General features: G+C 43.2%; 1 protein-coding gene across 1 annotated transcript in view; it reads left to right on the plus strand.

Annotated features, from left to right (window-relative positions):
• Positions 1 to 16,677, plus strand: part of MPZL1 (myelin protein zero like 1) — a 61,457-nt gene extending 44,780 nt beyond the window's left edge. The window contains exons 3-6 of the mRNA XM_081225042.1: positions 868 to 1,081; positions 1,822 to 1,954; positions 4,446 to 4,548; positions 13,830 to 16,677. Coding sequence (XP_081081168.1) covers positions 868 to 1,081; positions 1,822 to 1,954; positions 4,446 to 4,548; positions 13,830 to 13,931 — 552 coding nt within the window. The 3' untranslated portion in view covers positions 13,932 to 16,677. The remainder of the gene's footprint in view (positions 1 to 867; positions 1,082 to 1,821; positions 1,955 to 4,445; positions 4,549 to 13,829) is intronic.
• Positions 16,678 to 17,772: the final 1,095 nt, after the last annotated feature.

Consider the following 17,772-nt stretch of genomic DNA (forward strand, 5'->3'; position numbering starts at 1 on the left):
TGAATACGAACAAAGACATCCAGCCTCTAGCAGAGCTGCTTGGATTGAAGCCACGTATCAGGATAGATCCCCACCCACCAGGCCTGACCTTACTTCCAGGGGGCTGGGTTTGACAAAGTGACTTTGAGAAATGAGTTCCTTTGCTGAAAGCAGGTCTGAGGAGAGGGTGAGAGTGGAAAGAGAAAGGGGCTAAAGGCTGAACCTGCAAAGGCGGACGAGAACATTTTGGGTTGTCTGGGCTGTGTTCCTTTCACATATCCATGACTTTTCTGTAGGAAACCAATAAGTAAGACTGGGTAACCCATCAGATTAACTGATCTGTGATATTTAGGCTTCTTTTTCTTGATGACTTTGCGTATCTTAATGGTAAGCTTTGTGAGTTAAGGCTGAAACCTTTGGATTCACTGGGCTCAATTGTGGTGTCCATCAGAGCATTGGCTTTGAAGAGTCAGGTGGTCCTGACTTTGACTCTGGATCCATTACCTACTGTCATTGTGACATTGGGCAACTGGTTTCTTTGAGTCTCCATTTCCTTATTATAAAAATATGGGTGGTAATTGCTACACCACTGGGCTATTGAGAGGTTTAGAGAGAATGTACACATTTATTTCTCCATCTGAAACAGGGTTGAACTCCATGATTTCTAAATCCCTGTCTGGCTTAGGTTCTATAGCTTGAGATTTGTAATATGATGTGGCATTTCTTTCTGGATGAAGTCTTTTTTTCACATCCTTCTACTCCGCCATCTTGATTGGAGCTCCTCAGATGAAGCCTTTTTTTAAAAGAACCCTTCACAGCATGCCTATAATAGAGTTTAGAACTTCTACCTTTAAGAATAGCTCATGTGTTCTTTTTTTCTAATTGCAGTTTTTCCACTACTCCCAAGGGCAAGTGTATGCCGGGAATTATCCACCATTTAAGGACAGAATCAGCTGGGCTGGAGACCTCGACAAGAAAGATGCATCAATCAACATAGAAAATATGCAGTTTATACACAATGGCACTTACATCTGTGATGTCAAAAATCCTCCTGACATTGTTGTCCAGCCAGGACACATTAGGCTTTATGTTGTAGAGAAAGGTACTTCCTTGAGTATTTTTGCAGTAATGATGAAGTCCCCTTTATCTCATGCTTAGTTAGAGAACAAGAGTTACATTTCAGGGTGTGTTTGAAAGGGGTGTTTCTGCCATGCAGTTATGCTCCCTGTTTCCATCGACCTGTGGCTCTACCGAACATGCCTGGAGGTCAGGGAACTCGTTCCAACTGGAGTAGCTGATTTCTCCATTTATAAACCTGCTGTCTGGAGCATATTGATCAGATTAAAGGAGTATGAAGTTTTCACTGTTAATTAGAAGTAAGACCAGATTCATTATAGTTGGATGGGGTGAGTATTGGGAAAGAAGGAGATTAATATTGTTTTAATATCCTCCAGGAGAAAGCTTTAACATTGGCAGAAACAGTATAGCTATTTCTTCACCTTTTTTGGAGAATAAGCAGGAAATGCAGGTTCTGCTCTCTCATTTCGAGACAAAGTCTGCTTTGTTGGAGAATAGATTGAGGTAAATTCACATCCCCAGCTTTTCTTTGATTTTAGAGCATTGAGAGGGATTATGTATATAGAAATGTTTTTAGTTCTAAAGCTCATTCTTTATCAGCTAATGTTCCTATGTCATCAGTTAGGTACTAGGATCTCATAATTTGGATAATAAAATAGGGTATGGTAATTGCTAAAGGAAGACACTTGTTTATTAACTTAATACAATTCCATTTCTTCTTTCTGTCGCAATGTACCTTAAACCTATTTTGTTCTTTCTCTCTAGAGATTTTGCCCGCGTTTCCAGTTTGGGTGGTGGTGGGTATAGTTACTGCTGTGGTCCTAGGTCTCACTCTGCTCATCACCATGATTCTGGCTGTCCTCTATAGAAGGAAAAACTCTAAACGGGATTACACCGGGTAAGAGGCTCTGCTTTTGGGGGGAAGGGTGGAGGGAAGGAATCAGAGTTTATGAAAACTTCTGTATGTTTTATGGGAAAAGAATTGTGAAGAATCAGCTGCTGTTAGCTTTCATGTTGGAATCGAGCCATCTTCTTAGAAGATGTTCTGACACGGGCAAGCAGAAATCAGTGGCGTGCTGGTAAACGTGAACTATGACACTAATCCCTGTTTCAGTTTCTTTCTTAGGTTTGGTGACATGGACTGCTCAGTAGTCTGTGCTCTGTGTTTCAGTATCATCCACTCTGCAATTAGCATTATTAAGCCACAGATATCACTTACCTAATATGAGTTTAATTTGATCTCTAGATAATAATCTCATAAGGTTCTTCTTTTCAGTTAGGTAAATATAATAATAATAATAAGAGGAGTATGCTGATAACTGACCCCCACCTGATGTGATGATGCAGGGCTTTTCCTGTTTGTAGTTTGGTAAGGAGGTTTATCGCTTTGACCATTCTCGAATGCATGGCTGGACTCGTCCAAGCTGAGTTAATAAGAGTTGAACATCAAAATATACCAGCAATAAAGAAAAGTAGACTTTGGTTTTGTTTGCGGCTTCTCAAAGAGAACACGTTTGAGCATAGGGTGTGTGTCTAATTGAAGGACCCTCTCTTTTTGCCGCTCCAGCTGGAAAGCTAGCCTGTATAAGCTTGGTAGAACTCATGTGGTAAGACTGAGAGTGAGGCTGGGTTTCAGTTGATGTAGCACGAGCTGCGTCCCCAGTGCACGGAAGGGACTGTGGTTGAGGGTTGCATGCCCTGGACTCCCTGGCTGGTGGATGGTGGGGACCTCTCGCTTTGGGCTCTGCCGCTCTACTTTTTAGGAGTGCTGTGTTTTAAGGAGTTTAAGTGTTCAAATTCGGATATCATTTGCTTGGAATGTTTCTATTCTGCTGACCGTACCTGCCCCCTTGCATGGTGAGTGGTTTATGATGAAATGTAACCGAAGCATTGGTTTTCAACATGAAACTAATCCAGGGTGGTGACACGCCAGTCTCTGTAGTTCACGCTTTTTGGGTTAATAAAGGCACAGAAATGTGTGCCTTAGAATTCTGCATGGCATCGTGAATGCTGCTATTCTTCTTACTTTGGTTTTTTTTTCCCCCTCCCCTGCCTTTTCTACCTTGGTGTGCCGGGATCAGATCCTGCCTATCTTCCACTTCTTAAGAAAAGCTGACATAGACGACACATTGGGACTATAACAGGGCTGGGTCTCCTCTTCCACTCCCACTAGACACATGGTAACTAATCACATTGGCCGTTGCTGTTAATATTCATGTGTATGTATTCAGCCCATCTCCCTTGTTGACAACTAACTAGCCAGCTCTGAGCTAACCCAACAGCTATCATGGTTTGTCCACAAATATGTCATGTGTCTGTGTTAGAAACATGTTGAGTGTACCATCCCAAAGAAATTGGGTTGTCAGGTTTTATGGTCATCTGAACATATATGTTCTTCATGTAAAATGCCTTTGTGTGTGTGTGTGTTTTAGTTTTTTAATACTTGAATTGTATTATTACTGAGTTAGACTCTTCTGCGTTACAATACTCAAACCATTTTGGTTTGTGGCATACATATAGCCTCCTGGTTCAGAGAAGGCACAGTTTGCAGAATGCTTTGTATGCTTTGGTCTTAGTAACGACACTTTAAATGTGATTCTCTCCACACTCCTAAGATTTTTAAAAAGTACATCATAAGGGATTGAAGCTCTGCTGAAGACACATCCCATTAGGGAATCCCAAATGAGCTACCTCCTGGCATTCACTTTCCCTGGTTTATTTATGAGATAGGGCTTGCTGTTGAAGACCCCGACGCCCCTGAAAACGTTCAGCCCGTGTGATGTGGCATTCCACAGTTTCTTATCATCCATGACTTCCTGGATTTTCTTTGGTTTGGTTGCGGAATTGGTGGGGAAACAAACTATGAGGACCTAGGGAATGGAAGGAATGAGATAAGCCAGACTACGAGCCTGGATCTGGGTCTGTCATTTTGGAAGCACATTCAGAAGAGGTTTGCCTTTGATGATCACAAAAGCGAATTGCTATCAAGAAGGTATAGCTTGCTTGCTCCTTTAAACCTGTATCCCAGAGGAGGATTTATGGTAGGGGAAAAAGCCAAAGAAGCAAAAGGATAAATGTACATTGTAGCCAGAATCCCATCCAGCAGATATCATTGTTGTAGACTGGGGCAAAGAGATCGCACCACATTGGATTCTGTACCTCCCCTGGAGTAGCTTCACTGACTTGGAAGAATTAGCGTCAGGGATAAAAAATAGTTTCAAGATATGTGATTGTTTTGATACTCATTGTTTTGTTGAGTTTCGTTTTTATACATCTGCTACTTCATTTTGTCATCACTTGCATTTCTATATTTTTTGTTTCCATTTATTTTAATTTTTTTTTTTTTTTTTTTTTTTTTTTTTACATTCTCCAAATTGCCAACTCATCAGCTGCAGTACATCAGAGAATGTGTCGCCGGTTAAGCAGGCTCCACGGAAGTCCCCCTCCGACACAGAGGGTCTAGTAAAGAGCCTGCCTTCTGGATCTCACCAGGTAATGGCAGATGGCAGTTCTGCCCACCATGCCATGCTCTGCAGTTCGGTTCTCTGTCACATTGTGGGGTGTGGGAAGGAATACTGAGCTGTGAGAAACGGACAGAAAGAGAGAGAGCAAGAGAAACCGAGGGGAACGTAAGGGTTGGTTTAGGAGGAACGCAAGAAGGTATGTGGAGAAGAATCTGACTTGAGTAAAGGTTTCCACCAACCCACCACTAACAGACTGGCCCAAGCAAAATTAGGAAATGACTTTGTCAGATGTAAATACTTCTTCCTTCATTGCTCAAAGAAATAAAGCTAGTGAACTAGATTCTATACTGAGGTGTTCTATAAGCCATGGAATTCACAGGAAAAAGTTGATTTTGGTGTTGGTAATAAAACAGAAAAGTTATTTTGTATGAATTCTTTAGGAGAAATTGAAAGTAAACATTTATCTGAATAATTAGTAGGCTCGATGAACAAGGAAAGGCTTTAGTTTCTACTTCTTGTAGAAAGTACAGAGAAGAAATAACTTTCATTTGGAATTTAGCATGCAGTCTGTCATTGAGGTTAATATTGTGTTTTGGCCATGCTGGTGTAACTATAAATGGCAGAAATTCCAGAGCTTAGTACCAATTCTGGTCTTCTGGGGTAGAAAGCATTAGAAGGAATGTGGCCAGTTATAACTTTGCCCTGAGGAGGCGGGATTGAGGGTGTAGTGGGGCGGGTGGATTGAAGAGGAAGTAAAGGATAACAGTGTTTTGTGGAAGAAGTATTCCACAGTCTTAGTTCACAGTTGTCCTACGTGGTGAGGAAACTGAGGCATTGCGATGTTAAATTACTAAAAGCACAGACCCAGTGAGCAACAGAATTGGGGCGAGAACCTAGATTTCTAGGCATTGTCTTTCACAACATCAGGCTCCTGACTTGTTCCTAATCTGTCTGTCCATCTCTCTCATTCTGTTTGTCTCTCCCACCGTCTCTCTCTCGGATTATGTAGTATACCTCAGTTCACTAATTTGGATTGTGAATGGGAATAGGGTTGTGGATAAAGGCGTTAGAGTTACAGGTAGGCATAATACCTAAAGAAGCCTTGGAAACTTTTTCTTCTGTCCTTGAAGTGCCATGGGCGTTGCTCTCCTGTTGAAAACAAACTGGGAGGAAAAAAAAAAAAAAACAATGGACTTTGGATGTTGGAAAATAGGTTGTGCAGCACCATGATTCCTAAGAGAAGGGAAACAAATAAGGGGAGCCCTGTGATCGTCCCAGCTTACTCCTCAAGGCATTTTCTAGGCTGCAGTGCTGAGAGGAAAACAGAAACAGCTCACCTGTCTCACTGAATTGAGGCGGCGGACATCAGAGTTTGGGGAGGCCTCCTTATCTTCTTGAGAAAGGATGCACAGCAGATGGAAATTTTGAGGCTTCATATGGTAGGCAGAATAATGACCTCCAAAAAGATGTCCACATCCTAATCCCTGGAACCCATGGGATATGTTACCTTACCTGTCAAAAGGGACTTTGCAGCTGTGATTACAGATCTTGAGATTTTCCTGGATTATCCATGTGGGCCGAATGTAATCATAAGGGTTCTTATAAGAGGAAGGCAGGAGGGTGAGAGCCAGAGATTTGAAGATGCTATTCTACTGGCTTTGAAGATGAAGGAAGGGGTCACAAGCCAAGGAATGCAGGCAGCTTCCATAAGCTGGAAAAAGCAAGGAAGCAGATTCTCCCTAGAGCCCCTAGAAGGAATGCAGCCCTGCTGATACCTTGCTTTAGCCCAGTGAATCACATTTCAGACTTTTGACCTCCAAAACTGTAAGGTAAGACATTTGTTTTTAGCAGGTCTAAAATTGTTTTTATTCTCCTCCCTCAAGCTTGACTGATAATCTGGTTGGGTAGGATTCCAGGTTGGAAATCATTTTCCTTCAGCATTTTGAGGCATTGCTGATTTTTGTAGCTTCCAATGCTAAGAAGTTGATACAGTTCTGAGTCCTCCTCCTTCGGGTGGGACCAGTTTTATTCCCCTTCTCTTAGAATCTTTTTTATCCCTCATGCTCTGAAATTTTCTAAAATTGTGGGCCTTTTGTGTTCACTGTACTGGCTGCTCAGTGGGCTCTTTCAGTCTGAAAACTGTGCCCTTCAGTCTTAGGCTATTGTCTTCCATTATTCTTTGGAAAACGTCCTCCTTCCATTTTCTATCCTCTCTTTTGGAAATTCCTGTTAGCAATTAGATCATCTAGAGCAGTCCTTTCGTTTTCGTAATTTTTTCTGTTTTGCAGTTTCTTCTAGAAAATTTCTGTAACTTTATCTTCCAACTTTTATTAAATATTTAATTTCTGCTCTCTTTTTATTAATTTTCAAGAGCTATTGCTTATTCTCTGGTTCTGATAACCCGTACTTTTCATGGATGCATTGTCTTATCTGTCTGAGCATATCATTTTTTCTTCTGTTTTATGATTTTTAAAAAATGTTTTCTTCTGTTACTGGACTTTGCTGTTGCTTTTGAATTCCCTTTTTTCTTTAGTAATTTTTCTTTTTTTTTTTTTGGCGGTATGCGGGCCTCTCACTGTTGTGGCCTCTCCCGTTGCGGAGCACAGGCTCCGGACGCACAGGCTCAGCGGCCATGGCTCACGGGCCCAGCCGCTCCGCGGCATGTGGGATCTTCCCGGACCGGGACACGAACCCGTGTCCCCTGCATCGGTAGGCGGATCCTCAACCACTGCGCCGCCAGGGAAGCCCTTCTTTTGTAATTTTTGTCTTTCACGTTAAAAGCTTTCCTCAAATGCCCAACGATCCTTGGTTATCTGTTTGTATTGAAGGCACTCAGATCTGATCACCAGCTCTTTGTGCAGAGACAGAGCTTACTGGGTAGTAGGCTCCACTGTTTGTATAAAGTGCTGGCTGGCTTTCACTGGGGGACCCCTAAAGTATCCGTTGCTAAGATCTTTTCTCTTGGGTTAGTCGATTTCTCCAGGAAGAAATCCTCTGATTTCATGCTTGGGAATGGAGCCGAGGAAGGAGAGAGGAGGGCTCCCTGTTCAGTAAGTGGATTTGCCCGCCCTGTTTTCAGCACCAAGACCCCACCCTGCTGTGACTGCTGTCCCTGAGTCAGAGATGGGCTCAGCTTTCCTGTGAGTAAACCCCCAGGGTTCTGCCCAGGCCTGACTCTGTGGCATTTTCTGGAGGTTAGTGAGAAGCAGTTCAAGCACTGTGTCAATCTATATTATCATTTTTCAGCATTTGCAGTATGACACCAGGTCAGCTTTGAGTGGAAAGCCGCAGCGTGCCTCATGGTTGATTCCTAGGTTATTTCCTTTGTGCTCAGTGCAGGCCCCTGAAGGCCTCTTCTCTAACATGTTGCAAATCACGGTTTCTGTTCAGTGACATGTACCTGGAGCACCCTTTGTCTTACTTGGTTATTTTTCATCAAGTCATACTGTACCTTTTATTTTACAGTTACACAACTTGTTAAAGACATTTTCTGCCTTACCTGTTTCTGGAACTTATAAAGCCTTTGTCGGTCCACACAAGGCTTGGAAGTGGACTGTGTGACTCCCTTGGAGACTTATCTTCCAATCTTTGTTTTATTTAGATTTGCATTCAGTGGTCAACTTGGAACAGGGGCTGCTATCCTGGGGTTAAAACATTTGCTTCAGATACTCCACAAAATTCCTAAGCACTACAGGGCCTTAGGTGATGATGGTGTGTGCTCTTACTTGCCGTCACACGCCGTCTTCAGTATGTGTGTCAGAAACAGCTCTGTGTCAGAGCACCAGAGGTTTTTATGGAAGTTGTTCTTACCAGGATCCTTTTTTTTTTTTTGCGGTATGCAGGCCTCTCACTGCTGTGGCCTCTCCCGTTGCGGAGCACAGGCTCTGGACGCACAGGCTCAGCGGCCATAGCTCACGGGCCCAGCCGCTCCACGGCATGTGGGATCCTTCCGGACTGGGGCACGAACCCGTGTCCCCTGCATCGGCAGGCGGACTCTCAACCACTGCGCCACCAGGGAAGCCCTCAGGTGGTTTTTATTATGGAGGAAAATTGTTACTGGGGCTCCCCAGCAAACTTTTCCTAGTCCTCTTGGCAGAGTGGGTCACATGCTGATGCCCCTTCCAGTCATCTGCAGGGGGACATCGGCTTCACCCCTGGGGGCAGGGGAGAGTGGGGTCGTTTACCTGAGCAGAGGAAAGGTGCACACCAGAACCAAATTAGGGCTCTTCCACCAAACAGGGAAGTTGAGCTGGGAAGGGTGTTAGGTAGGCGCTACCTAGAGTCTGGAGTATTCTGGCATTAGGGAAAAGATAAGTACAAGTCTTTCTTCGTAATGCTTAGCTTTGAATGACATTGGTTTCAAATAATTTTTGTGAATATATCTTACGAACAGTTGGTTTTCTAGATCCTTTTCTGGAAATGGTTAATGCTTTGTATACAAAAGGCGAGTGGGAATTCCCTGGTGGTCCAGTGGTTAGGACTCCATGCCTCCAGTGCAGGGGGTATGGGTTTGATCCCTGGTTGGGGAACTAAGATGTTGCATGCCGTGTGGTACAGTCAGAAAAAAGGTCGGGGTGGGGGGGTCCCTGGTGGTGCAGTGGTTGAGAGTCCGCCTGCCGATGCAGGGGACATGGGTTCGTGCCCCGGTCTGGGAGGATCACACGTGCTGCGGAGTGGCTGGGCCCGTGAGCCATGGCCGCTGAGCCTGTGTGTCCGGAGCCTGTGCCCCACAATGGGAGAGGCCACAGCAGTGAGAGGCCCGCGTACTGCAAAAAAAAAAAGGGGGGGGCAGGTATTTATGGAGGACAGTGAGTAGAACAGTTATGTATTTGTCAACTATAGTCTGTAGATATGTAATGTCTCCAGAAGTACAACATGTGCATTAGTTCATTTAGTCCTCACAACAGCCCTATGAGGTAGGTTCTTTTACTGTCCCTATTTTACACGTGAAGAAACTGAGGCTTAGTTAGGTTGAGTCACTTGCTCGAGGTCAGTAGTTAGTGGCAGAGCTGGTATTAGACCCCGATCTGTGTGTGGCTCTAAGGCATGTATTTGTCCTACCCTGCCTGTCCAGTGCTTTTCAACTTCGTTTTGATCATCAGTTTCATTTATCTCAAAGAATGTCACAAGACACATCTGTTGCACATCTATATTTGGTGATGTGAAATAAATACTGAAAATGTGTTTTGTGAACAGTCAGTGAGCATGTGGTAAAAACAGATGTTCTCTCTTACTGATACTTGTGCTAGCTTGTCAGGTGTGAGTCCCCTAATGCCTGAAGGACCAGATTCAGATTCGAAAGGGCTACAGAGACCATGGAAAGTGTACTTCAGGACATAATAGCTTCCGAGACATTAACATCTGTTCAGAGATAGGTCTCCTTGCTCTTCCATAACCCTCTTTTCCTAGACCCTCTTCCCACACCTTCCCCAGTATGTTTTCATATTGGAATAAATTTCATGCAAGTAGAGTTCACGGGTAATTTCATCTCTAACTGAAACTAAAAGAATAGACCTAGGTCAAGCAATTAAGTTTCTTGAAACATTTTCAATAGTAAAGACTATTTGTATAATAAGTAGTTGGGGAAAATATATCTGTACAGAGCAATTTTTCACTTGGTTATGGTAATTCTTTGTGGCAACGCCAAAAAAAGAAAAAAATGGAGGATGAGGGAAAGGTGAGTATCAAGATGTACAGTAAAACCAGCTCCGTTAAGAGACTTACCTGGTGGCACAGTGGTTAAGAATCCGCCTGCCAATGCTGGGGACACAGGTTCGAGCCCTGGTCTGGGAAGATCCCTCATGCCATGGAGCAGCTAAGCCCGTGCACCACAACTACTGAGCCTGTGCTCTAGAGCCTGTGAGCCACAACTACTGAAGTCCATGCGCCTAGAGCCCGTGCTCAGCAACAAGAGAAGCCACAGCAACGAGAAGCCCACGCACTGCAATGAAGAGTAACCCCCGCTCGCCGCAACTAGAGAAAGCCTGCGCACAGCAACAGACTCAACGCAGCCAAAAAAAAAAAAAAAAAAACAACCCAGCTCAGTTAACATAGCTGTTATTGTTGATACTGTTTTAACTCTCGAACACCCCAAAGTGAATATCTTAGTGATGGCAGGTACATTTCCAAGTTGATCTTGGGTCACTGGCCCCTCCTGAAGTCCTCAGTGGTCTTCTTGGCCCTCAAAGTGTCAAAGTCCTGAGGCACGTCCCACAGAGACCAAGGGTACCTACAGCTGCCAAGTCAACCTCGGGAGCTGACTTCAGAGAGCTGTGTTAGGTTGAGCTAGATGCATCAGCAGATTCCTGAGCTCCGATTCTGGTGAGAATTCCTCTAGATCCACTCTTTCATCCAGCCCTTCATCCAGCACCTACAGTCTGCCAAAGACTGTTGTGGGCATTTAACAAAGCCCCTGACCTGAGGGCCGCGTTACATTCTAAGGGGGAAAGGGAGTGAGGACATTAGATAGTGGGAAGCAATTGGAAGAAACTAAATCCATCAGTAGGAAGGAGTTCCTTTTACCCCTCAGTGTTTTCCCAGTTACTTTCAGCAAATTGTTGCGTTCTCTTGCCATGAAGGACAAGGCTGTCTCACATGAAAGACCTTACTGGTGTTTTAACATTTACTGACCAATTCAGAGATTATTCTGTTATTTTTCTTTGTTGCTTTCTCTGTGCTCTTTCTTTTCCACTCGCACAGTTTATCAGTTATCTATTGCTATGTAACAAACCACCTTAAAAGATAGTGGCTTAGAACAACCACCAGTTATTTTGGCTCCAGCTTCTGTGGGTTGGTTGGGCAGGTTTTCTGGTCTTCTGGTCTAGGGCAGTTCAGCTGACCTCTGCTGGCTCGTTCGTGCATCTGCAGTTGGCTGGACAGCCGGCAGGGGTCTCACTTATAGGCTGACAATTGGCAGGCAGCTGGCGGGCCAGAGAGACCCAGGACAACTGGGCTGTGTGTCTCCCATCAGCCAGCAGTAGCTTGGGCTTCTTCACATGGTGGTGGTGGCTCTGTGGGTTCCAAGATCAAGGAGACAGTGGAAGCTGCAAGGCCTGTTGAGGTCTAGGTATGGAACTTACACATGTTACTTCTGCCACATTCTGTGGGTCAAAGCAAGTGATAAGACCAGCCCAGATTCAAGGGGTTAAGAAGCAGGTTCTGACTCTTGGTGGGAGGAGCTGCAGCATTATATTGTAAGGGTGTAGACGCAACGTTAGGGAAAGAATTTGTAACCATCTATCACATGGTGTAAACTCCTTCCCCCATGAATACACCCTAAGCCTCCTAATGGATGAGGTCTTATTGCCTAGGAAGTTACATAATTTAATTTTAGGATCTGTTCTGTTGGAAATGGCTGTTACCAAGGATCCATTAACTTACTAGAAAACACTTTTTTCATTGTTTTCCTGGAAGTAGAAAACAGTTAAAATAGTTAACTTTAACTTTTTATTTTGTAGAATCACATTTAACTTGCAGCTTTTTGAGATGAATATAGAGGGTTTCAGTTTGATGCAGTATTAACAGCGTGATCTGTTGTGTTACCCATGACAGGCATGAGAGTATCACACACTGACTAAAGACAAACACACTGACTTTGACTGCTTGATTTACTTGACTGGTAACCTGGGTATATTTTCAAGTATATTTGTATAACAATTTGTTCATGAGAATAATGATTAATATTTGTAGATATCATCTCATTTAATTCTCACAACCATCTTAAGATGTATAATACTATTGTTAGTGCCATTTTAGAGAGAAAGAAACTAATGCTTGGGGGTTTTAAAATATGCCTTCTGTAGAAGTTGGGGGGCCTGAACTCCACAGGATCCCACATTACACACTAAAGGATGCAGGTTGTGGGACTCCTAGATGGGAGTGAGGATGTTTGTTTTATTTTTTTGCATTTTTTTCTTCTTTTTATTAGTAGACTTTATTTCTTAGAGCAGTGTTAGGTTTATAGAAAAATCTAACAGAAAGTAAAGAGAGGTCCTATGTACTCCTTCCTCTCCAAAGTTTCCCTGATTATTAACAACTTGCATTGTTGTGGTACATTTGTTACAGTTGATGAATTAATATAGAAAACATTATTATTAACTAAAGTCCATGGTTTCTGTTAAGGTTCACTCTTTGTGTTGTACATTTCTATGGGTTTCACCAAATGCATATGTCATGTATCCACCATTACAGATTCATACAAAACAGTTTCAAGGATGTTTATTTTAAACCACATACTTTTGGCTACTGAGCTTATGATTTCAAAGTTGAAAGCTTAAGCACAGTAGTAGACTGTTCAAAGAGAGAGTCCCTGGATTGGGAGAGAAGTCGACTTTGGGTTATATTAACTTTTCTTTACCCCCTAAAACGGGCCTATTTTGTTGTTGCTGTTTACAATGTTAGAATCTCTGGGTTGGAAGGGACTTGAAGGGTTGTGAAGCACAGCCACCCGTCTGATAGTTGAACCTTCGGCCTTCCCTCCTTCCCCAAGAGCCAGAGGACTCGCTCTGCCCCAGGCAACTTTGCCTTGCTGTCCCGGGTGGGACCCTGACAGCTCTCTTCCTTACTGCTGAGGGTGAGAAGAGGACCTCTTCTACTTTAGTCCATTTAGGGCTTTTCCGTATAGCTCTGCAGATTGTGGCTTTGGGGGTTATTTTAAATTTTAAAACAGGAAAAATGGTTACCTGATCTTAGATAGCAAAGAAGCAATATTTTTATTGGCTATGATAAGATTAGACTAACAGAATTATAGTGTAAGTAGGTACGTGGAAGAATATTTGAAGTTTTTTTAAGTACCTGTTTGTATAAAGTGACCAGTTCGAATTGATTGTATTTCCGAGTAGCACTGAATATGTTGGTTTCTTGTATCATTCTGAAAGTCATGATTTCAGTGGGTCTCGGGTTGACAGAAGTGCCCATCTTTGTCCTTGAGACTCCCAATTACGAGAGTTGAGGAATTCTGTGACAGGTATTAAGATAAGGGTAACTCCTGAGAAGGAATATTATATTATTATAGAAATTTTAAAACAGATGATACAAAAGTAGACAGAATAATGTAATAAATCTCTATGTACCAGCTTGAACAATTACCAAGTGTACCCAATCTTGTTTTAAAGTCAATCCCAGGAAAAAAATAAAGTCAGTCCTGGACATACTGTTCCTAAGAAGGAACATATGTACCTGAAGACATTCAAGAGAGGGAACTCTTCGCTCCGGGACCCTAACAATATTCCCTTTAATCATTGCTTCTGTCCCTGCGCCTAATGGGGCCACCAGTTTTTCCAAACCTCTAATTCTGCTTCTCTTCTCCAGGGCCCAGTCATATATGCGCAGCTAGACCACTCTGGCGGACATCACAGTGACAAGATTAACAAGTCAGAGTCTGTGGTGTACGCGGACATCCGGAAAAATTGAGAAGACCCCAGTCATATCCTAAGCAAGAAACAAATCCAAACTGGACTCTTGTGCAGAAAATGTAGCTCATAACCATGTGTGGCCTTGGAAACCTGGACACGGACAAGCACATGTTTATTCATAGAGGGAGAAAAAGAAGTGTATAAAGAATAAGTATAAATATTCTATTTAATCTTCCTGATGCGAGGAGCCAGTATTGCATGATGCAGAGATGGTATGATTCTACATATACGTAAATTGTCTGGTTTTGTACTTCCCTTCAGGGTCATTTACAGTTGAGAAAATTCAGACACATTCCTATCAGTCACCATCATTTAGATGTGGTTTGCCTTAATGGAGATGGTAGCAGATCTTGTAGTATTCTAATAGACAGGGCCTTTTCATGTAAGGGCTTAACCCGCCTTCACGTTTATTGTACCTGGAGAGTGGAGATGCTATGATGGAAGCATGTTCAGGGTGGCCTTTAGCCCAGGGTGTACCACCTGTTTGGCAGTTGTTTTTAGAAAGCATCCATTCGCTATGCCACTTGGAGACAGTGTGAGAGTTTTTGTTGCTATTTTGCTCTCTAAAATACAGGGCAGTTTTTAGCTTTCAGTGTTGGGTAGACTATAACATCACACCCTGTAAGCATATTGTCTCAATTTGTGGATTCATCATAGCAAGATTAGCAAAGGATCAGTGCCGGAAGTCACTTCCTTCCAGGTACTTTTAGATCAATACCATAATCGATACATAATTGAAGTAGAGCACCCAGGCCTGGCTTGAGGAGTACTGTACCATTTGGAGAGCAAAAGGTGCGTTACATTCTTTGCTGAAGTCCTTCGTGCTTGTAATAAGAGTCCCCATACACCTGAAGGAGCTGAGTTTCATTTCCTTTTAAGTAGGCAGAAATGGAATAATTAGATTGCCAGTCTCCAGTATCGCAGAGCTCTCTCTAGAGAATCTTCTATATAAAGCTTCAGTCATGCTTCCAGCAGGGGCAGCATCAGCCATGGCTTCTGTAATAGATTCATGATGCCTCCAAGGTCTTTGAGGCTAAAAAGGGTCTAGATTTTTCAAATCAGCAAACAAGGCTAGTACTTCTACGTTGGGAATCTCTTCTGTTTCTGGTTTTTTGTTCTTCTGATAAACAATGAGATGAGGAGAAATCTAGACAATTTGGGCATCCTTCTCAATTTATTTTCTCCCATTGACCACTGCCCCCAACACCCCATCTCAAACCTATGTGTTTTTTTTAACTCAGACTGAAAAGCATGGTGAAAATCATTAAACACTTATATTGTCATTCCCCCATTTTCTGGATTTTTTTTAAAAGAATTTTTTTTCATTTAAAATTGAAAGCCCACAGTTAGAGGAAGAATACCGACAATAGGGTCCCAGGACATGTTCAGGTAAGTAGGGATGACGGGTAATGTTAGTTTTTCTCTCATTTACTTTGAGGACCCCTAAAAGCTGCCATTCCCCCCCCCCAACCTGTCTTGTCATCTTTGTGAGGGAGTCTGAAGGCTGAGTTTTAAGGAAACAAAGAAGGATTTAGATTTAAAGGTATGCACGAAGTGGTTACATAGAGAGAGGGTGTGTGAGCTACAAAACGAACTCTGCCCGATACGTGCGGTCTTTTATTTGCTGAGGGACTATTTGTTGTTATTCGCATGATGCTCCAACTTACATTCCGTTGATATGTACGTGAGCGGGGAGCGGGCTGTGTCATCACACATACCAGCCATCTCCGAAGCTGGTGCGTCTGGCGTGTGTTGCGCTGTGGGAGGAAAACCTGCCAGCTCTGCTGCATCTGCCTGTTCTGTGCTCACAGGCCCCGCGCAGGACAGGGATGTGGAGCACTCAACCCGAGACAGTTCTGCAAAGTGGTCAACTTTGCCTTGCGCCCTGGGGCTTTAGGAGACATTTTTGTGTGTTGGGAAGGCGGGGATTGGTGTTGGGATGTCACCCCTCAGGCTGATGCCAGGATGACGATACTCTCGGTGAGCCCTCCCACTGTAAGAATTGTACAGCCATCCGGGACTTCAGGGGGAAAGAAGACACGTTGTGGTAAGACCAAGTGTTTGCACTGATATATGTAACTTCCATACAGTCGTTTTTGGCAGAGGAAGGGGGATCCTCCTTATCCTTTCGCAGAGGTCCAGTGAATCTACTATACATACTTCCTCACACCTCCTGATAGCAAGAGCCCTGATTTCTCTGCATGTTTGTGAAGCTGCCACCCAGAGCACCAGCCCTTCACTTTCGCTAACCACAGCCATGGGCCTTCCCTCCCCTGCCTCCCCATGGCCTCCTCTGCGGGGCAAGGGTGGTCAGCTGCCAGCTTCTTACTCTGGGTCTGTGACTGGTTTGTCTGAGGGAAGCCACTCACACCTCGGTGGAACACCTCAGTGTTGGGGCTTTTTCCAAAACGCCTCACACCAACTCCTGTAGATCTTTTGACCCTTTCTCCTGTGTCCCAGCATCCTCGTCCCTGGACACAGATGACAACAGCGGGGTTGCTTCCAAATGGCAGGGCTGTCCTTTCCATGTCTGATTATTGGCAAAATGAGACCTCTTAAAATTATACATGATTTTTCTAAGGGGGCACCTAAAGGATTACTTGAGATTAAAATTTCAATCTATCTGTAGTTTTTCAATGGAAATGTATTCAGCTAGGTAAAAAAAAAAAAACCATCAAGTTCATTAATTTTTCTTTTTCAATTGTTGTATTTTTGTGAATATTTTAATACATCTTTTTCAATTACTGGACTGTGTTGTGTGCTCATTTTTAATCAAGGGAAGATGATATCAAAGCCCTTTCTTTAATTTATCCTGCTCCAGCCACACAGGCTTCTCATTCTTCAGAAACCCCACACTTGTGCCTGCCTCAGGTCCTTTGCACCTGCCGTTCCCTCGACCTGGAACACACATTCTGCACATTTGTATGCTTTGCTCCCTCAATTCATTTAAGTGTCTACCCACATATCACCTTCTCAGAGAGACCTTCCGTGATATGTGAAAGAGCAACTTCACCCATCCCTGGCTCTTCCTAAACCCCTTAACCCAGCTCTTTTTTCTCCCTGTCGAACTATATATGTGCTTGTCTGTTTTCCCTACTAGAACATAAGCACTGAGAGGCCAGACCTTTGCTATTTTGTTCACTGATCCATCTTTAGAACAGTGCCTGGCAATTAGTAGTTGTTCAATAAGTGTTGACTAGATGGCCGATGGATAGGTGGATTTATCTGTCAACAAGTCTATATTTGAGAACTATCCTATGCCAGGCACTGTGCTAAGCATAAGGAAGACACAGCTTCTCAAGGAGTTTGCCACAATAGAAGTGAGAGAAGGTGACATAACCGTAATAATAGCTACTAAGTACTTGCTGTGTGCCAGGCACTTTGCATTTCTTATTCTGTATAGCGCTATGAGTTAATGCTAGTTGTACTAATCTTAAACCCACTTTTAGAAAAACAATGTCAGTAAATCACAGCAGTATTTTTTTGGATACGTCTCCTAGCATAATAGAAACAAAAGCAAAAATAAACAAATGGGACCTAATCAAACATAAGCTTTTGCAGAAGAAAGGAAACATAAAACAAAAAGACCACCTACGGAATGGGAGAAAATAATTGCAAACAATGCGACTGACAAGGACTTCATTTCCAAAATATATACAGCTCATACAGCTAAATATCAAAAAACAACCCAATCAAAAAATGGGCAGAAGTCATAAATAGACATTTCTCCAAAGAAGACATACAGATGTCCAACAGGCACATGACATGATGCTCCACATCGCTAATTATTAGAGAAATGCAAATCAAAATGACAATGAGGGACGAGGGGAAGATGGCGC

Source organism: Mesoplodon bidens (assembly GCF_964165515.1).
Source record: "Mesoplodon bidens genome assembly, chromosome: 2".
NCBI classification, from domain to species: Eukaryota; Metazoa; Chordata; class Mammalia; order Artiodactyla; family Ziphiidae; genus Mesoplodon; species Mesoplodon bidens.